Source organism: Phaethon lepturus, unplaced genomic scaffold, assembly GCF_000687285.1.
Source record: "Phaethon lepturus isolate BGI_N335 unplaced genomic scaffold, ASM68728v1 scaffold32933, whole genome shotgun sequence".
Classification (NCBI taxonomy): domain Eukaryota; kingdom Metazoa; phylum Chordata; class Aves; order Phaethontiformes; family Phaethontidae; genus Phaethon; species Phaethon lepturus.
This window is the reverse complement of record NW_010527543.1, coordinates 37,461-59,165: the sequence shown is the minus strand read 5'-3', so window position 1 is coordinate 59,165 and position 21,705 is coordinate 37,461. Positions and strand designations below refer to the sequence as shown.

General features: G+C 38.1%; 1 protein-coding gene across 1 annotated transcript in view; it reads left to right on the top strand.

Annotated features, from left to right (window-relative positions):
* Window positions 1-2,685: 2,685 nt before the first annotated feature.
* Window positions 2,686-21,705, top strand: part of MYO1E (myosin IE) — a gene marked incomplete at its 3' end in the record, with an annotated part of 53,520 nt that continues 34,500 nt past the window's right edge. The window contains exons 1-7 of the mRNA XM_010283422.1: window positions 2,686-2,892; window positions 6,415-6,558; window positions 9,230-9,319; window positions 10,237-10,331; window positions 17,863-17,950; window positions 19,569-19,658; window positions 20,630-20,761. Coding sequence (XP_010281724.1) covers window positions 2,686-2,892; window positions 6,415-6,558; window positions 9,230-9,319; window positions 10,237-10,331; window positions 17,863-17,950; window positions 19,569-19,658; window positions 20,630-20,761 — 846 coding nt within the window. The remainder of the gene's footprint in view (window positions 2,893-6,414; window positions 6,559-9,229; window positions 9,320-10,236; window positions 10,332-17,862; window positions 17,951-19,568; window positions 19,659-20,629; window positions 20,762-21,705) is intronic.

The window sequence follows — 21,705 nt, the reverse complement described above, 5'->3', positions numbered from 1 at the left end:
ATTAGCATGATCTGCTCTTAAGCTCATTCCCCTTCTTGTTTTATTCTGTCACATAGCTGTGCCTTTTTAATAACCTCTTTAAAATATTGGTGAAAATTAATGCTGATGCAATACATGATCCTCACAGTCGAACACTGAAGTAACTTTTTATTTTTGTAATGTTCTGTTATTCACCTTTCAATAATGCTGATGTCTTTCCTGACTCCTGAAAATGCGCATAATGCCTATACCCTGTAGACATCTCGCATTCCCCTAACATGTATTGTGTTACAAGCCTGCATCTGCTATTCAGGTAAGCAGGCTCTAGTTTCTGTCTTGTTGCCAGCCCTGGCTGCGCTGATGTTGGCTCCAGAGAGGTAGAGCCATGGCTGCTCCCTGGCTCCAGAGCCCTGAGCAGGAGGGGAGCTGCCCTGGGGCCAGGCCCTGCTGGGGCAGGCAGCACCCACACAGCAGCTGATGGGAGCAAGTGTTCGGGCAACTGGGATCTCCCGCAGCCTCTAGGCAGCTCTGGAGTCAGTACTTCTAGTCACTTTGGGCTGAATCCACCCCTGTCTGAGAGCAAACTGTGAGAATTGATGACTTTTCCCCACAGAAATCTTTTCCTCAGTGTTTTATTTCTCTAGCTGTGGTTTTTGGGATACTAACCTGCTAGTAGTTCCCATTCCTTAATACATTTTTAGTTCTCTCTGTAAAATATCTGTCCTGCTGCTAGATGCTCAATATTTTTGTTTTGCTGTTTCCTCAAATCTTAAAGCACTGCTTTTTTGTCTCCCTTAATATTTCCCTCCTGTTAAATAATTTGCCTTTTATCTTTGTCTATCTAGCTGCTTCTGCTGTCTTCCTTTAATTTCCTTTCTGAAATATGGTCACATCATTGCAGCCAATCTAACATTAAATCTACAAGAGCTGTTTTGAAGTACTTTTGTTTATGGCTTCTCAGTTTTGATTATCCAAGTCGAGGACCAAAATTCATGTTCGGTATTTCTGCAATACTCTCTACTGAGAACAGCAGACTTCTCTACTTCAGAAAAATGTGTGAAAGATTCCTGTAAGTGGATTATAAAAGTTTGGTATTTTGATGGATGATACCATTGCAAAAAGTTGTGGATTTTTTTTTTTTTTCTTATTAGATGGAATAACTGGTAGAAATTATGCATGCATGGGACTAGTGATACGCCTCCACTGGTAGAATCATCGATGTCAGGTGTTGAGTAAAATGGTGTGCAGCTTTTTCAGTTTTGTGACGTCTTTGGTTTAAGATGATGGCTGTGTATCATTTAGTATTGTATGCATAATACTTATGTGTGTAGATAGGCACGTGCCTTCAAAACTACAAGGTCTTTATGCGATAGTACTCTGTCATAACTGAAAAGGGAAAGAAAAGGTCATGCTTGTGATCATTTGACACTCCCTCATGGAGGCTGAGAAACTCTTCTGCACTGTGATGGAGGATTGATGTTTGCTACAGAAAAAAGCTGTCAGAGATTCAGGATGGCAATTTTTCCCTTTGTGGGAACCAAGAATGATTGTTTATGGCATGTAGGTGGTTGTAGTTTAGGCAGAGTTCTGATGGAGGGAGAGAAACAAGGCTTTCTCAGGGGCAGAATATACAGTCTCTTCTGATCCCTTGTTTTTAGTGCTTTATTTTTAGACATACTATTTTTAAACAGCTTGAAATACAAAAATATTTGCTTATTTTTCCAGTTAAGAGAAAACCCTGTTGTGACACAGCATGACTCAATCTTTTTATAGCCACATCAAATAAGTGTTGCTTAGGATAATGTAAAAATATGCCAACAATAATAAAGGCAAAAATAAGAAACCAGCAGTTGCTATTGTAACACAAGGTGGAGGGCAGCAAGAAAAACGTTCTGTAAATAAAAGTCTCATCAATATTTATTGTTCATTCCCAACAAAACAGTAATATGCTTTAACCATATCATTAAAAAAGAAGTACAGAAAGTATAGACAGAATTTAGTACATAGAAAGTATTTTACATCCCCTCTGTGGGTATTAATGTAGCAATTGTCTTAATCTGTTAAGGAGTGGGTGTTAAGGGAGAGGTACAAAGTGAAAGCAGAATTAACTTTTTAGGTTTTTTAGAGTCTTGATTGTTTTGATGCTGAAAATAATGAAGTTGAGGTGGGGAGAACAGTGCTGCTTAGTCTCTAGCCAGGTGGTAGGTGTATATGCGCTCCTGAAGCAGTACGGCTTGGAAACAGTAGGCTCCTAGCTCAGAGGGTCATCTCGTGACTCATAAATATTATTCTTGTCAGTGCAAAGCAGATCTGGTTTTGAGCCTAAAACAGCAACCAAGTGAGTAATAACAGCTGACAGCAATGCAGTACACGCCTTTAATTCCAGCTTTGCCAGCCCAGCCTCCATTCCCTGTGCAACATCAGGTGCTGGGTTTGGAGCTCAGGGGGAGCTTGAAGGAGGCCGGGCAGCCAGGTTGTTCAACGCTTATGTTTCCACTTCTGCGGCTTTTAGCAAGCTGTTGATGTGTTCTGGGGGTTTTTTGTGTTTTTTCTAATCTGCCAAGCTCATCTTTTTTTCAGCTGCTTAGGCATTGTTAGTGCTGACACAAAGACTTTCATTTGCTTATTTACTGTACGGTTAGATCACATCTTTCGCTAAGAAAGCCTAAAAGAAGCCAAGTTTCTATTTGCTGACATCCGAACTGCATGGCTAGGCCCAGGGATGGACCGCCAGCTCGTAGCCTCTCTGTTCGCCCCGATCTGACCATGCCACAGGGGAGCTCTGTTTTAGTCACTGAGGCCAGTGCTACATGGGAGTGTGGGGCATCTCCACTGGCTCTTGTTCTGCTGGCTCTGAAGTGCCTGGTCAGCCCCAGGAGACCCGACCTGTCCCTGGAGCGGGTGGAGGGGAAAGTGTGTTGTGTGAAGGGCAACAGAGGACAATTAGTAGCTGAGTGAATTAGCCTGAGTTCTCCCTGCAAAGCAGGTTCAAGTTAAAGAGGGCACCAAGTAACTAGCTCAGGTGTCAGTTGTCTCCAGATCAGAGTAATGCATTTTTATGTGGATGGTGGAGAAAGCTCTAGCTAAAATAAAGGTTAAATTCTCAAGAAATATGCAATAAGAACAAATCATTAGTGTTTTCAGTGTGGGTAGTTGAAAAGCATTGTAGTTTTTAAGTATATATCCTTGACCTTTAGGAAATATGCAGCCTGGAGAAATATGAAGAGTTGCTTTTACAACTGCTGTGATGTGAAGTTTTTTCAATTTATGATAATTTTTTTTATGACAATGAAGTTTTTTCAATTTGTGACAGGAAGATTTTCTTTTTAATTTCAAAACCATATAAAAAACAGTTAACTTAGCTGGACATGGTTATAGTACCTGTTGGAAGTGACTGAAGTTGATAAATTCAGATTAAACTCTGTAGTCATCACTCTTGCTTGGAAGAGCAAGAACGTGAAGGGTAGGTGGTATCCTGTGGAAACGGCACTCCCTGTTTTGTTGCCCAGACCAAGGAGGTGCTAGCCACTGTGTGTGGCTATGCTGCCGGTGTTAGGTTCCTGGAGAAGGGAGAGTGAGAGCAAAACTTAACCACAGATGCAGTTAGGCACTACTAAAGCTTGGGCTTATTTCTAGATCCTAGGGAGAGATCTGACAATAATCTGGTGATGATTTGCTGCTTCTCTGTATATTTGCATGTAACACCATGCTCTAAGGGGAAAAAAGTAGCCCCAAACTACTGATAGAAACTGCCTTTTAAAATGTGATACAATATTAATGTGAACTACTACCAAGTGCTACCACACTCAGCTGTCTTCCATGCAGTTGCTTTTTTGGGTGTTTAGGCGGCTGCCTTTTTATTAAATCTCTCTGCATCCTTTTCCATTTGACTATATGCGATACTGTAGTACTCGGACTCGCAGCCTGTAAGCGCTGGGGAGAGCTGCTCTTAGGGCAAGCTGAGCCTCCCGGGCGCTGCCCCTCTTGCTGGCGGGCTGGTTTGCATTGCTTTGGGGAAAGAGCCCTTTGGCCTGGTAGTGTGTGTGGCTTAATCACAGTCAACAACAGTCACTGACGTGTGTAAAGCCTGCTGTTTTGCAAACTGCGTGCACATTTTCCATATATCCCGTGGCTTTGTGAGCTTTGTCCCCTTCTCATTGAATTTACTAAGTCTGATGCCATAACTTCCAATGGGAAGCTTGTTTTCCTACTCTCATTTCTTACACATTTTCTTTAGCTTTCTCTTATTATCTGATACTAAATCACATTCTGCATAGCTTTGTGAAGAATGTAATTCTTTGTATTTATTTTAATACTTTTTGTCCATCCTGCCAGTTCCTTTTTCCAAGTGCAATATCACAAATAGCTGATGATTACACTGAAGGAAATTATGCTTCTCTGTTGGACTTGTGTTCTCTCCAATAATCTAACCTTCAACTGATTTTTTTTCAGTCACGTGTTTTATAACTGTTTCCAAAAACTAATAGGTTCCTTCATTTTCTCAGTCCTTCCAGATCACTGCTTCCATTGTGCAAATACAAAATTTACAAGGTTCACGCAAACTAAGCTAGTTTAAGATTACTATTTTATTGAAGCTCACGTAAAGTTGTGGATGTTCAAGAAAATTGCTGAGATTGTGTGTTTTCAGACATATTTACCTCTGCTGTTCTATATTTAAAAGCATTCTTCTAATTCAAGTTTGCAGCTGCTCTTCATTGTTGTTAGCAGTGACGGAGCTGTGTCAGTGGTAGCAATGGCTGGAGACTTTATAGAAAACACAGATAAAGCCAACAAGTTCTGTGCTGTCTGCAGTAGTAAAATGGGTCTGGTTTTAGTGCAAGTTAATTTATCTTGAGGTAAAAATCCAGTTGGTACTTGGTTTTTATGTCGGTCAAGTTGAGATGAAGCTAACCTATAGAGCTGACTCCATTTGCTAATATACATGTGTTTTCATTAGTTTTTGTTGGAGTTTTGCCCCTAATAGATGCAGTGAAGTATGTGGAAGAATGTAGTCTGAGACTAGTTTAATCAACACTTTTAGCCAACCCAGCTTAAAATAAGAACCTTCTGCTCCCCTGACTTCCCTTGCAGTTCCCATTCCTATGCCTGGTGTTGGTACAAGTGCTTGACTATTTACATGAGGAAACAGTTTGGCAGACGCACTTTTGTGTTAGTACAGTTGCATAGGTCATTTTCTAGTGCAGAAGTTTATACACACAAAAGTTGCAGCTCTGTAAATTGCTGATGTCCAATCTCAAAATACTTGAGTGCAGCCAAATTGTTCAAAGTACCTAAACTTTCTTATTTAATCTATAAAATCATGCATTATTTTATTCTGCAAAATACTTTATAATAAGAAATTGCTTGTATTCTGATGAATATAACTGAATCCCATAATATACATGAGAGCAGTGTAGCTAAATCTCATTGTTTGAAATTGTGGTATTAAAATAGGAGGAGAATACACAGAATTGCCATTTTGTTGGCCACATCTTCCTTGACAGCATACTTGATAACTTCTCAGTGTAAAATGCGTTAATTCCAGCATCACTAATTTCAGTATTGTGTAAACAAAATTTAAAGTATAAAAAGGCAAGAGGGCAGAACTCCATTAGCATTGTTTGCCAGGCTGCAGAAAACAAGTTTGGGTTTGGAGAGCAGATTGATAGCTGAATTAATAGCATTGATCTAGACTGAATTTAAATTTGTTTGTGGGTATATCCATAGAACCTCACTGTTCTAATCAGCTGGAAAAAAAACATATTTCGATTTCAAGTGGTACAGCTTGAAATGTCACAAGTTTTCAGTAGCATCCTGAAATAGCAGTCTCTAAGTGTGGGGAGAGAATATCTATTTAGATTTCAGTTAAGCATGGTGACTAACAGATCAAAACAGACTGTTCAGACATGCAGCCGACAAGCTGCCTGACATAATCTGCAGAACATCCCTGAATACTTACTGCATCAGGCTCACGGCTTCCATTTGAGTTACAGCATACATGCAGGTTTGACTTAAAAGACTCTAAAGGATGGAGAATCCACTGTACGCAATTTAATAGTTCGGGTGGTAATTATTGCACTGCAGGAGTATCATGTTTGCATCCTTAGCTTCCAATATCTGCATCTCCGTTGGAATAATTGTTGTTTTTCTGCGAGATTTAGAAATGTCTGGGGGAAATCCCTTCTGCATGTAGACATTCACAAAACCCTGTGGAATTACCTTCTAATTTTTGAGGGCAGTGCAATTCTTCAATATTTCAGAGGCAAGGCTGTCGACATCGTTTATGTACGCTTTTATATAATGCCTGGATCAAGGAATAGAATTAAATGAAGGAAAAATATTTTGGAAGTTGGAATTTGAATAGATTGTTTTCAGTAATTTAATGCTAATGAGAAACATAGTAACCTTTTTGATACTTATTGTGCTTTCCTGCAGGGCAGCAAAGGACACTACAGATACCACTGGCAGAGCCACAATGTCAAGCACAGTGGAGTGGATGATATGGTCCTCCTTTCCAAAATCTCAGAGGATTCCATAGTGGAGAACCTAAAGAAACGATACATGGATGATTATATTTTTGTATCCTTTATAGTGTTGTTTTTAATGGGGCCCTGTGGACTTGCTGAGCCAATGTGAAACATAATCATATGTATATATTCTATTTAAGCAGATTACTCAAAGATGGTGAGCATTTTATGTGACAGTTTACCTGAGATTACAGAAAATGTTTTGTAAACTGAGCTAATTATAAGGGTTGAAGTTAAGCTCTGAAAAAATTATTTTAAGGTATTCTTTTTGATATTTGGAATTGTTATTCTCATTGTTGAAGATAGGCCTGTAGCTCCATATGGTTCTATATCCACGTGACCCCTGAAGCTACTGCAGTAATGCTACTTCTAAGAGCAAGAATTAATAGCTTTAAGATGTACATATGTGTCTTGATACCATGCTGTCTTCTATACCTCCCAGCTTCTAATGCTTTCAAAATAGCATTTCTTCTGTGACGTAACTCCATTTACAACTTGTTCTGGAATTCTTAATGCTGTGAATCGTGGGCTGATGGTAACAGGTGAACATGTGAAAATCTGTAAATATGCAGTGTTTGTACTTTAGATTTTTTTCTATGATTAATGAAAACATGGAAGATTTAAATATCTGAACATATAATCTAAAAAGAAAAACAGATTTCAGCACCAAAGTTTTGCTTTTTCAAAAAAAAATTTCATGTGAAAGGAATTCCTTGAGATAAGTATTTCATTTTTAGCTTTCACAATGTAACATGAGCTGCAATAATGAATTTGATAAACACTATTCAGTGTGGTTATGTATTAGAAAGTGATAACTGTTGCTTCTTGTGCTGTAGCCAGGTTTTCATACTTCCTAGTTGTATCTGGAGAATAGTTTCCTTGGAGAATGTAACTTTTTTTAGCAGAAAGGGAAGGAAATATAACATCTCCTGGCCTTTTCCATATATTCAGATGCTTAAGATTTAGCAAGGACTGACAGAGGAAAATTGATGTTTCACCTGTGCTGACATTTTCATTCCAAACTGCAGAGGTTTTTAACATGTGCACATGCGTCTGGATCTTCTGTTCAATAAAATACCACATTGTTATTAAATTTGCCGTAGAGAAACGTGATAAAGCTGCACAATATTTGTCAAACTATAATATTGGGGCAAACTATAGCACTCTTCCTGTTAGTAACATGAGTGCTTTTGTCCCTGTGGAATGCTGCATCTTCCATGCAGTGCATTCACAATTCTTCAGTGCTCTGTGCAGAAGAAATGGTTTTATGCTGCTTCTTTTTTTTTTTTTTTTTTAATAAAAATAAGTGAGATTAACATGGAGATACTTAACTCCTTCTTCAGTAGAAAGACTATGTTTTCCAAGGGGACTTGTGGTTAGATGAGGGATCAGAGTCGTCTTTTAAATTAAAATTTCTTTGTGTAGGGAGAAAAGACTCCTTTTGCAGTTGTGCGAAGGCTTTTCATTCTAAAATGATCATCTCTTGACTCTTTCAATTGTTTGTATGTCCACCCATGAATGAATGTTTCTCTGTGCTACATTGCATAGAGATTACTGAATCATCCCAGAAAATGCTGGTATTGTTTACCAACAGAAAACTGTCACTTCAGATGTTTGTACTGACACAGTGAATGCTTGATTTATTACATTTGAGACCCAGATGTTGTCACTCTTCTTTGAATCAAATTAAAAAATGTGTGAAGAAAGCATTGCAAATTAACAATACAGAAATTAAGTTCACTGGGTTATATTCTAATCTCTAACATGTTACCATTTTGTGCTGTGGCAGCACAGTAATAGATTCTTAGGTTTAACAAATAAATTTGTTAATTTTCCTACTACAGAAGGCTTAGATAGTAAGTTTGCCTATGAACAATACCAAATCGTTAAATGAAACCTGCAGTACAACATTCTGGACTCATTGACATAGGGACACTGCTAACTCCCAGATGAATGAACAGTCCTGCCTGTAAAGCAGTATCAGTTGCTTCCTAGAAGTATACTGCAGATGTCATTCTAAAGGTTTCTAAAGTATTTTGTAAATGGAAGTACGTGCGTAGCTTAATGCAGAACAGGGAAACACTAATATCCAAAATGTTGCAAAAAAGCTTTCTGGGATTGATAACAACTTGAAACTTCCTTCTTATAGGGCAGCCTGCAGGATGAGGCTCCTAGGGACTGCTAATAGTTACACTCATAAAATAACGCCACACACTGAATTATTAGTTCTCCCACTGCAGCTGAGTAGTCCCATTTATCTCGGTAGTGACTGCTTCCATCCGGCTGTGTGTGCTCGGCACTGTCTCTGTAAGATCAGAATGTGTCACTGTAGCTTGTTCTGCAAAGGTCAAAACAATCTTTTCTAATACTGACAAGACGACCTTCTCAGTTACAAAAGGAGTAAACCGGTTTAAATACGCGGTTTCCTTTCTGTATTTTTATTCAAGGTGTGTCGGATTTGGGCCTCTAACACGTTTCTATACTTAGCTTGTCCTAAAATGAGTATTTTGATAATGTGAAAATATCCCATTGAATGATATGTTTATATTCTTGTAAGCCTGCTAATTTCATTTTTATTAACAATTGTAAGCTGTGGGTTTTTTAGTATTATTTGAAGCTGTGATGTATTATATAATAGATGGAAAAGTTATCTGGCAGTCACTAGTAGTAAGGTGATACTGTATGACATAAATTGTAGTTACCTTAACTTCTTTTGGATACAGACATATATTGGCTCTGTATTAATCTCTGTGAATCCTTTCAAGCAAATGCCATATTTTGGGGAAAAGGAAATTGAAATGTACCAAGGAGCAGTAAGTAATGCAGTCTTAAATATACTGCAGTAGTCAGGGGCATGTAAATATTATGCTCCACGGTTAAACTCTTGGAAGCATTTGTTTCTGGGTTTTGGTAGCATTGTACTGGCCTAGGAGAACTTGGCTGATACCCGTTACCATATATTGAGTCTTCAAATGGAAATTCCCTGGAACATAGGATTAGTATTCCAAGAAAATACTTGGCTTGATTAATCTATATCAGGTTTCTCTCCTTGACACACCCCTCCTCCTGCAAGGGCAGATTTTAAGCTATTGTAGGCTTAAAGTGTGGTGCGCAATACAAAATGGGCATTAGTGGATTTGGAGGCTATGACCTGAGAGCTCTCAAACTGGACAAGAACAATAAAAAAGAATCGAGATACCGAAATTAGGTGCCACTTTTGAAAATATAAAGAGTGAGTCAACACAAGGATATTAGGGACTTAAAATTCAGTTTCCCGTTCTGCTCGAGTTGGGCATGTCCATAGATTTGGGAAACGATTCAGTTTTGATGGAATCAGTGGATGAAAGTGAGACAATAAAGCACTAGGCTCTGTGTAGCGGTTTAGGTAGTTTATTGTTAGCGTATGACCGCTGGTGGAATAGGCTTAAATTATGTGAGTTTCTCTTGGATAAGTAATATATTTCAAGCACAGACCATTTTAAGGACAGGGTGTTTTCGATAGTTTAGGAGAAAATTGTGGATGAGAGAAAGATCATTAAAAAAACCCAGAGACTTTGGTTTGTTTTTATTAAACGAACAAAAAGTGTCCTGGGGAAAATGCAGTATAAAGTGGGATTCAGAATTGTTTTTCCAGGAAAATAATTCTTCCAATTTAAATAAAAAAATTCTATTGCTCCTTCCACGTTGTTTAATGCCGCGTTTAAAAAATTTTCTTTATTTTCGCTCCTAGGCTCAATATGAAAACCCACCGCATATTTATGCTCTTGCAGACAGCATGTACAGAAATATGATTATTGACAGAGAAAATCAGTGTGTCATTATTAGGTAAGAAAAAGATGTATAAAAATATTTTATGATCATCTTTTGCTGTTTTAACTTCAAGAAGCAGAAAAATCTAGTTTTTGTTATATCAATAAAAATATTCTATGTCCGTGACCACTGAACATTTTGGGGTTTTCTAGGATAGCTAAGTATATTCTGACTTTCCCTTTTGTTTTCTAGTGAAATCCTGATCATAGCTTAACCACGAGAAATCTCTTTCTCATATAGCTAGCATCATGCCCAGTGCCGAAACTGCAATAGCTTGAGTGACTGCATGAGAGAGATGGATTAACAAGTATAGCAGCCACGGATACCGTTAAGTCCAACAGTCTCATATTGACTGCATTTACCAGTACTATTTCTGGGTTGTTTTTTCCCTGTTAAAATAAATGTACTCTTTTGTTCTTTTGTTTGTTTTGGAATTTTGCTTGCATTCAGTCAGAGATAAAAGGAGGAGAGAGATACTGGAAAATCAATTTTGTCTTCACTATTACTCTATTTTAATTATTAGGCTGAGGGAATTCACTGTAGAATTATTACTGAACTTTTTAAATGACAGACGTTACTTAAGTCACAATCAAAGTGAATTTTGGGTCCAGAGGTATGCTTTGTTCTCATCTGTGCGTTTATAGATGGTGTGTGATAAAAGGAGGTGTGCAGAGAGCAGCAACTGAGGGATATTTGAGCTGGTCCACTGTCCCTCTTGGTCTGACTTTCCTTATGTAGAAAACTTCAGAGGTTCACTGTAGTGCATCTGGAACTGCACTTGGCCTGTGGCAGTGATCTCCAAAGTGGGGTGTGTCCATCACAGGGGCTGTGCAGCAAAATCCATTGGGATGTGGGAAGAAAATATTAGACCTTCAGCAGTAGACGTATGTAATTTATAAGCAGATGAATTATATACATACATTGGGAGTGTATGCTCAGACGTTTTTTTAATGATGGTGTGTGTGATCGAAAGCATTTGGAGACCACTGGCCTGTGAGACATTCCCAAGAACTAGGGAAAAGAAAGAGGAGAAAAAGAAAAAGTAATCTGAAGGGAAACTGTCATTATTTTATTAATAATAGCTTTTCTTAAGCTTTCTATCTTTTCTCTGTGGAACATGCTGAGAGGCATCACTATGAATTTAACTGCTGTTGAATTTAACAAAAGAGAGATTTCAAGACTGAATGTTTTCTTTGTTCAAGGGGCCCTCTTTGGTCTTCTCCGTGGGGTGGCTGTGTGCCCTGCAACGTCACAGCCCCAAGGGGGCAGGATGTCAGTGGTGATCAGGTCAGATGCCGTGTCACTTAGTGGGCTTGATCCCTTAGGCTGGCATGTGCCAGGAAATCGTGGATGGTCACTGATGTTTAAACTTAAATGCCCTTGCACCAGCCACTTACTAATTTAATGTTGTCCCAGGAGTATTACAAAGAACTGGGTTTAGCATGTGGGTCTTACTTATGGAGGTGCTCCATGTGTAAGCGTTCCTGGACCCTACTGAATGGTCCAGTGTGAAATTAGATATCATATTAATATATCTCACTGATGAGCTGTCATGAAGGCTTGTGAGGAATAATTGTTTGAAAGTTATGTTCACTGTTTTATTTCTTTGAATTTATGTCTGGGGGTTAGCTGGGCAGAGCTTTCCTGGGTGACATGTTACAGAGTAAAAGTGCACAGGTATGTCCCTCTTAATACCAGCAAAGTGTATGTAGGGATGTGGAAGCTGTTGACTTTACACATAGGAAGGTCAACCAGGTGTTAACAGTTTGCTACCCTGAGCTGTACTCCTACAAGGGCCTCCCTATTCCTGGGCCCTGGCTGCAGCATGGTGTCATATGAAGCAAAGTGCCCAGAGCTCATATTCCTGTCTCTCATATATCTGAATTGTTCCCCGAGCCCAGTCTTACTTTTTTGGAAAATTGATGCCTGTTGCCATACTGAAGTTACTAAGTCCCGTTTAGTCAAATTCAGACCTGTTAGGAATGGGTAAAATTGGGATCTATTTTGCTTTCTGAAAAAAGTAACATCCCAGAGCCTAGGATGTTTTTACATGAAGCTACATTTATAGTGATAATCTTTAAATTGTGGTGAACTGTGATTAAAAAACATATTTTTTGGTCCATTGCTAATGCCCCAAGTTGCAATGAATGCAAAGGGTCACATTTTCAGAGGGCTGAGATGCAGATCTGAGGTGCAGACTTACAGTTTTAAATTCACATGAGAATTCTTCTGCTTGAATGATGGATGACACGCTCTTTGGAGAGTCTGCATGTTGTGTGAGAGAGTGAATTTTCTTTCAGTGTGTGCACAGCCTATTCAAAATCTCCTGTAGTTAATTGAAGTCTACTGCAAAACTGAAACAAAAAAAATCATGTTTTCTTCAGAGAGTTCCTCTTCCTTTCTACATATTTATTTTTCCAATGATTATTCCAATGACTAGACTTACAGGTAGTTTTTGAATGTATTTGATTTTTTGGAAACATTTAGAAATTATTTTTATGAAATTGAGTAACTCAGCTATTTGCAAAACTGATTTTCTTTGGTTGATATTTTAATTGTTTTGACCACATTTAATTTGAACTGCTTAGATACATCTCTCATTTTCTGATTTTAATGTCATCGCTATTTCTAATGACTAGAGCTGGCTTCAGAATGAAGTTTTTTGAAGTCTGGGATTTGTTTGCTTATATTTTATTTCATAGACCAGAAGGCACTGAAATTGCTGGCAAACTAGAAGCTCCCAAGATGCTGCAGCTCTTGAGTGAAATGAATGTTGTTGCTAGCTTCATGTCTACTACCACACCATCAGTTTCACTTAATAGCTGCCAAGGACTTCACTATTTCTTCCCCTGGACTAGTGGTTCTCAAAAAATTGAGATAGACTTCTGTCTGTCTGCAGTACCACAGTTTTGCTGAACCTGAGTAGTTTCAAATGAACCTTTGCATTTCAGTGAACCATGGTTTTTGCCATAAAAATATGTTCTCTGGAAAATGAGTGCTGGTAATACGGTGGTTATGAGGTGCCTGTTTGCTTCTCTACTTCACAAGTAGTCTGAATTTGGAGTGACGTCACTGAAAATCCCTGGTGGAACAGAAGGAACAGAGTAAGCTAGTGCAGAAAAAAACCCAGGTTTTTCATTCTTTTCCACCCTAAAGAAAGGTTTGCAAAGAGCAAAGGCAAGAAACAAGGTGTAGACTGGACTGAATGCAGTCAGATGAAAAAGGCTGCCTCTGGCTTATGGTGCACATGGAGCCTCAGGAATGGAGACACAAGGGTGGTGGGGAAGGGGTTGGTGCACACTTGTGTCTTCCTACAGCATGTGATTTGGGCACCACTGGCATCTACCTCTGGCCCTGGAAGGGGACGTGGGTTCCTAGAGACTAGACATAGGTTTCCAGGCAGGTGAAGGAAGATCCCTGCAGTGTCCTGTTGTAGTCAGGACCCTGTGTGTGTGTGAGGATCACACTCCCTTTTGCCAGGACATTTAATTCCAGAATTCCAAATAGTGCGTTTAGACGCTGAAAGAAAAAGCTCATCCTCTTCAGAAAGTCAGTGAACGAACTAGGAAAGCAGATCCAAAAGAAAATAGAGTTTTCTGAAAGGCTGAATAGATAGTGACCAAAAATAATCTTTTATGTGATAATTTAAAAAGAAAAAGTGTTACCAAACAACCTTTCCAGGCCCAGGGAAACCTGTTTCATTAGTGGGGTAATTGCAGCATGTATGCATTAAGAAAATTACATGTACGTGTGTCTAATTATAGCTGAGGAGCCTTGAGGTATTTTGAATGGCTGTTAACAGTGTAAACAATGAGGTTATTCATGGGCTGGATTCCGGCTGGGCTGAATGCAGGTGCAGGGTGTGTGCTTAGGTGGGAGGAGGGAGCAGTACTCGCAGTCTTCTTCCCTCCTTTTGTATGCACCAGGCAAAATTACAAAGGAAGTTTACTCATGAGTAACACAGTTACACTGGAGTTTGATTTCTCATTAAGTTTATGTTTTACTGAGGCATAATATTTAATTTAAGCTTTGAACCAAGCTCATAAATGTCTACTACAGCAGACTGTTTGCATTGCTTCCACACTTGAAATGGCGGCCCTTCCAAACTATCAACAAGGAGTTGTCCAGCCAAGATTTCAATTACGAAGGATTGTCTGTTGTGGCTTCTAATTCCTTCTGGACCATCGTTGTCCTTTAATTAAGAGAGTGGAGGTTATGATTAGTATTTTTCTATTATGTAGCAATAAATGTGTTTCTTCAGAGTGTTCTTAAGGTTTTACCTTTCTGTAAAGTTGAAGACTTTATTTTTCCCTTTCTTTTGGTGATCTCTGCCAGGAGATATTGCAGTTGCTTTAAAGCAGTTTTTCAGTCCTTCTTGTTTGTAACTTTAGTTTACATTTTACATCCACGTGGCAATGTTTGAGTACAGTAATGTATGACGACTGCATACCTGAAAAGACAGTACATCAAATAAAGACCATTTACCACCCCAACTGTTTTTAGTGAAAAACACATGTCTATCTTAAATCTATTGAGTTCAAAATTCAATAGGAGATTTCTAGTCAGCTTCTGTATCTCAGCTTTCCAGAAGACTCAAATGACTGATCGATCTAAAATGTGTGTACAGACTCGAACTGGAAATACGGCTGAATTTTAATGAGGAAGTGGTAGAAATACAAGTCTAACGCTGTAGGAGAAGTTAGGTAAAAGCTCTGATTCAGAAGGGAAATATATTTCACTGAAGTTATGCTACTGAGGTTTCTCTGAACATAATTAAGAGAAAGTCAATTTTTTATGTAAACAAACTAAAAAGCTTATCCAGAGACATCGGAGTATTTTACATATGCGGTGTTCTTTAATGGCAGATCCAAGAGTTCTTTATAAATGTTTGTTACTAAGATTTCTACATTGTCCTGGTGATGTAGATGAGTATTACATGTATTGTTCTACAGCCAGGGATACTATATTAAATGTTGCTCAGAAAATTAATTTTAGAGAGGATGAGGCTCTGTATTTGATCTTGCTTCTCTAATTGCTCTGGGAAGGAAGGAAGGAGCAAAAAATTTTCACTCTGCCTTTGTAGTCTTACTCTGGTTTCAGCTGAGTGTTAATTGACTTTGCTGAACAAAATGTCATTTTTCTAAAGTAGCAGATAGTGCTAGAAGAAACACTATCTCTTTCAATGCATTATCTTTTTTGTTAGTGATTGAGACTATGTAATGTTTTTATTTTTAGTAAGAAAGGTCCCTGAGAAAGTTGTCAGTACTGTAATCCACTTACTTTAAGCCATTGTAATAATTTTTTTAATCCGTAAGGATTAAAAAGTTTTTAAAAACTGCCGTACTTCCAACGTGTTTAAAACTACCAAGCTAGAAAACGATTTCTGCATCTTCTTAAAATAGTTTTAATAGCAGCAGAGCAGTAAGATAGATGTGAAAAAGCTTTTGTATGAGAATAATTGGGGAGGAATGCCACAATTTCCCTGTTAGAGTTGACTACCTGAGCTTTAGTGGGGGCAAGATACCATCCCATCAGATAAAATTACTTGTGTTCATAAATAATGCATCATCATGTTTTTATTCTAGTTTAATTGGAGCAATTTACTGGACTGATCAATAAAAGCACAAAACTGGAAAAAAGTGTATGTCTTTTCCCACCTTAATGATTCTGTATGCTACATCTAAAACAAACTCTGAAAGGCAGTCTTTTGGCCAAAGTAGTTTAATATAAAGGACAACTTATATCAAAACAGAGACTAACGATAAAATGGAACTATATTCCTCCAGGTCAGTTTCCATGGCAGACACTATGGAGTAAGAAATACAAACCACACTTAATTTGAACAAAGAGGAGAAGGATAATTTATGCATCAAAGAAAATCTTAGAGAAAGATTTAAATCTTTTTACTGTGTGATAAAGAATACCTGATCTCATTCACTCAGTGTTTGGCCTGGATCCTCCTCTCTGTTCAGTTGAAAACTGCATATATAAACTAAATACTAGACTCAGTTTAGATTGGTTTGTCTGTTTTGTTTTAAAACAGGATGAGCAAGTTTACTGTGAGCAAATTTTTAAGATATTAATTATCAAACTATTGTTGATTTGAACTTGTAAATACAGTTTGCCATTCAGGAAACTCCGTCTGTTCCTGTGAATGTAGTAGATACCAATAACACAGTCTTTCTTCTTGATGCTTAAGAAAATAGGACTTGGAATAATAAAAATCATGGACTGCATTTCACAGATAGAATGATCAAGATGTATTTTTTCACCTTTTCAGGTTTCCTGTTTGACCTGTAAAACTGCAGTCAGGAGAAGACAAAAGCATGAAAACATGCTTTCAGTATTTCTCTACTGTTTGGAATCTTTAAAGATGCAAAATTCTGATTGCAGCTTGGCAGTTCGGGTAGTTTTTTCAGAATGAAACCTTTGGAGATGTCTCCATTACTCACACTGATAAGGAGCTGTGAGTTGACATTCTCAGCAAGTCCTTTTCCTGTGCGGGACATGCTGATGTTTCTCTGGCAAACGTAGCTAAAATTTGTGCAGGAAAAGATGTGTATTTGGTCCATATCCAGGAACAAGTAGGCGCAGGATAGAAGAGTCAACAACATTCACTAAAATTATGCAGGAGCTTAAAGACAGCACAGATTTTCACACAAGAAAAAAAATATTTCAGGTATCTTTTGACATTGAACCAACATCTGTGTGTTGGTTTTTCTGTATTAGTTGTCCAGGTCAGGGTAAATTCATTAAGGTCAAAGCAGACTTCCACCAAAATTTATGTAAGTCTGGGGGAATTTTGTTGAAATGGTGTTAACTTTAAGGTATGAAATAAAGTGTGAGATTGGACTGTCTGGCATGCCAATCTTCTTTCCCTCTTAGAAGCTTACTAATTGTGAGAACGCAACTCTACTGATGTTGTAAACGTTATTCACCATTGAAGTGAAATATTATAAAGGAAGGAAGGAATTGTGAAAGCTAGTATGGAATATTAAGATTTCTTGTACCCTGAGTCAAGAGGCATAGGAACAGGAAGGTAGTTCTTCCGTCATTCAGGATGTGATTAATAATGTCTCATTATTTCATTCAGGAACACCTAAAACAAAAGAATCCTGAGCTGAAGTAGGTGTCTGGCATGGCACTCCAAGCTTGGATTTTCAAACAAGTTTTTGTTGAGACCTAAAATCCCACTAAATTCAGATGTGAATTGAGTTCTTAACACACTTGTTCTCTTTTGAGCATTTTGGTTTAAGCGTATTTCTCAGTTTACATAGTTTTCTGACTTAGAAGTCCTACAGAGGTTCTGGTTGTCTGTGCAAGATTAGCAAAGTTTATTTATTCACAAACATATCCAAGTACCATGCTACAATACTATATCACAGTCTCTATAATACCAGCTTACCCACTGTAAATATGGTGTGTGTTTATTATTATTCATTGTTAAGATACCTAGTCTTGGTTGAACAAAATAAACCTTAAATGACTCCATTCTAGGGTTACTTAAAAACTTAACAGGTACTTTTTTATGTTCCTTTTTTTCTAGTGGGGAAAGTGGTGCTGGAAAGACTGTAGCTGCTAAATACATCATGAGTTATATCTCAAAAATTTCAGGAGGTGGCCCTAAAGTACAGGTAAGTTGATAACAGCGCAATACTGAAGCATAAGCATAGTCTAAAGATTTACTTCAGAGGTAGAATGACAAAGGTATGTCTTGGCAGACAGTGGCAGCCCAGAGACGCCCTGCCGAAGAAGGTTGTGGGTGAGCAGCTAGAAATACATACATTCCCTGAACAGCAGAGACACAACTGAAGTTGTGTAACAGTAAACTGCTTGCTTGCAGATTGCTGGGCTGCCTGTGTGATGGGAGCCATGTGAGGGAAATACATAGACCCAGAATCATCTCTGCTAAAAGTTTTGTGGGTCTCATACTGAATTATGTCTACAAGCATTTCTTTTTTATTAAGGGGTAAAAAGGTGCTTTGATCTTAACCAGATTAAGAACAGCTACCAATCTCCTTTTAGAAGATGTGTGGGTTTTTTTTCCTCCTGTGTTGGCATTCTATTGAAAACCGAACTGGCTTTTTGGGTTTTTGTTACTTCCATTGATTCTCATAAAAATACGTCCGAGAGCCAGCAGCAGGAACGTCACCTTGTCTTAATGAGGCTATCTAGTCAAAATCAGAGTATCTGAAAGCTAGCTGAAACAACAACTAGTTGCTTTTGTTAATAACTATACTATCAATATCTGCTCTACTGAAACCTATTAACTGAAGCTAATTGAGTGAATTAGCCGTAAAAATTCCCTTAATGCCGTTACAACGTAATTCATTGACTGACAGGCGGTGGTAGGTAGGTAGTGGCTGCTTTTACCAGTCCACTCTTTTTGAGTGCTTACTGTTGTTTTTTGCTTTATTGCGGTCTCTGATGTTGAGTATGTTCTTTCTGCTTAGTTTTGTGCAACAGTGATACTGGGAGCATTGCAGAGAATAATTCTGTAACCAAGAGAATCATCCAGAGAAAGTATGCATTGTGTTGTTTTTGGAATACATATAATCATAAGTAAATACTTTGTTTTATTTAAATTGTTCCAGCTTTTTGCACAAAATTAAAAAATACTCTTAGTGATTACAGAGTAACAGTTGATGAAGTTGGTAAGTTACCTTAAGCATTTAATTTGTAATAAAATTCAGTCTTCTCTTCACAACCCAGTGTGCACTGGGTTTTTTCCAAAGCCAATGTCTTGTCCGTACTTGAGACTCCTAGGATTAGATAAAGAGACAATAGTAACATGCTTTATCGCATTCTAAGACAACTAGATAGCAGCGTTGTTGATCCTGAAACAGGTTGCTGAAGCACTTGCAGATTCCTAAATTTCATGCTGCTCTGACTTCATTGGTTGTGGTTCCAGATGCCCCAAAAGATTTAAATGCTCATGCGTAAAAAGGAAATTGTTTAAATTCAAGGTGATTAAAAAAACAGATCAGTTTTATTGGCTGTATTGCTTAGCAGAACAGTGAACAGAAGGAACAGGTTTTAGCCTCAGGTTCGATTTTGTAGGATTTTCTTCAAAAAATAGCAACTAGAAGCTCTGAAGAAAAAGACTACTAGATTTTACTCCTTATCTGATCAAGACGATTTCTCACAGATACAGGCTTTCTTGCCTTTTTAATACATAATTTTGATGGTTTTCTAGAAAAAAATGTAAGAACTTTTAAAAATGTCTATTTGTCTTGTTTCCTAAATTTTTAGCATGTTAAAGATATTATTCTCCAGTCCAACCCTTTATTGGAGGCCTTTGGGAATGCAAAAACTGTACGGAACAACAACTCCAGCAGATTTGTAAGTCCCTCTACCTTTGAGATTACTTTATTCTTACACCTTCTGTGCTGTGACAGAGACAGTATTCAGGAGTATGATATAAATTGACTACAAATGAGGTAAATCTAAATAAAATATAAAGTGTGTGTTAAAACAGAAAGTGTACGTTGAGAGGCCTCTGTTTCATAATGTATAGGTTGAGCATTTGTTTCTCTTACAATATGTGCTGGTCACAACTTCCTTATAAAATATTGGGTCTGCAAGCGAATAACTTCCCAGCAACAAACTGACCAGTTTTCTAGATCAGTAAAATACATGTGGTAATACCTGTTTTTTTTTTTTTTAAAAAAAAAAAAAAAAATCGATGGCTTTTTTTAAAATAGATTAAACCATCCTTAGGGTTGTTTGATGGGAAATGCCTTTACTAATAAGTACAGAAAGTAGGCAGGAATTCTTTTCAGGCCATCATTAGAAAATGCTCAAGGTAATATTGTGAAATGAATGCTCAATAGATAACATACTGTAGGTTCTGTTTTTAAAAGTTATACATAGGCTTTACAAATTTGAGATTTGTTTCTCAGCCAAGGTGAGTGTTAAAGCAATTAATATCTCCCTGAAAGAAAAAGATAATTGCTTTACCTTGCTTCCAAGCAGAACGCTATGTTTGCCATTGGTCATAAATCTGTTAAATTTGCTTCCTGTGTAAAGGTTTACTTTATACTAAGCAAGAGTCTCAGCAGTGAAAAGAAGCCACTCGCTTCCTCTCTACATTCGCATTAACACATGACTTACCCTGAGTCAGCGCTGTGCAAATGCAGAAAGAAGCAAAAATACGTGATAGTTCAAGAAGCTAAGCCTAGGTTATACCTATGCTGTGTCACTGCATCTATAAAGATTAAATATCCTAGTAGTCTTCCTTGAGGTAGGGTACAAGTGCATGATTTTAGATTTGTATTTACTAATCATTTAACAGCTTTAATTCTTTATTGCAGGGGAAATACTTTGAAATCCAGTTTAGCCCAGGTGGAGAACCAGATGGAGGGAAAATCTCCAACTTCCTACTGGAAAAATCTCGAGTTGTAATGAGGAATCCTGGAGAGAGGAGTTTTCACATTTTTTACCAGGTCAGAAGTGTATAGGTCCTTTCCAAGTTATTTAGAATAACTAGTACCAATTTTTCCTTTTGATTGAAAAGTCATTCTCAACACAGCAAGATTACTAAATGCATACTCAAGAAGGTAATCTGGATATCGCTGGGAAGTTTGATAGCACGCTGAGACACCATCTGACAGAGACCTACCTAGCTGCCTTTCAGCTCCAGAAGAGAAGTACTTCAATATTTCAAAGGCCTTGCTTGGAAACTCTGTGTGAACTCCCATATGGAAGAGTCCGGTAGAATGTAATAGAAAATGAGAACTTCCCAACAGATTTCTTTTTAAACTGGCCTGTATAATTATACCTTCTGCTTCGGAATTCCATAGCGCAGCTGTGAAAAAGAGATGTAATTCTCAGATAAGTTTTCTAGGACACTTAGGATAGTATCTGTTTGTTGAATCCTCCAAGCATCCCTGCTTTTTTGTGTTTCAGAAGGCTTTTCTGGCCTTCACTGGTGCTTGACATGTGAGTTCCTTATCTGCTCAAGTGCCATTGATCTAGCTCTACAAAATTAAAGACAGTGCATTGCAAGTGACTGTAAGCACTTCACATAAAATTGAAGTGCCGTTGCCAGGATGGAAGGCTGAGTTGGAGCTGAAATTGCTCCAGGAGCTGTGCATTGTCCTCTTCCGAGGTATATGAGCAATTTGCACTGTCCTGCTGGTTTTCTTCTGTGGCCTGGAGAGGCTTTTTGGCACAGGAGTTAAGAGACTGGGATTTTGACTATTCTCTTCTGAGGTTAGTTTGTTCATTCCTTCCTATTGCAGCCCTGTCTGTGCACAACTGTGTAGACTTTACATAGGTCTGAGGAGCCTCTCCTCTGGCATCACAGAGAATACAGAAACCTTTTTTAACTACTCTGCATCATTTAGGCCAACAGGGCCAAGAATAAAGAAGAGAGGTGCGACTTGAG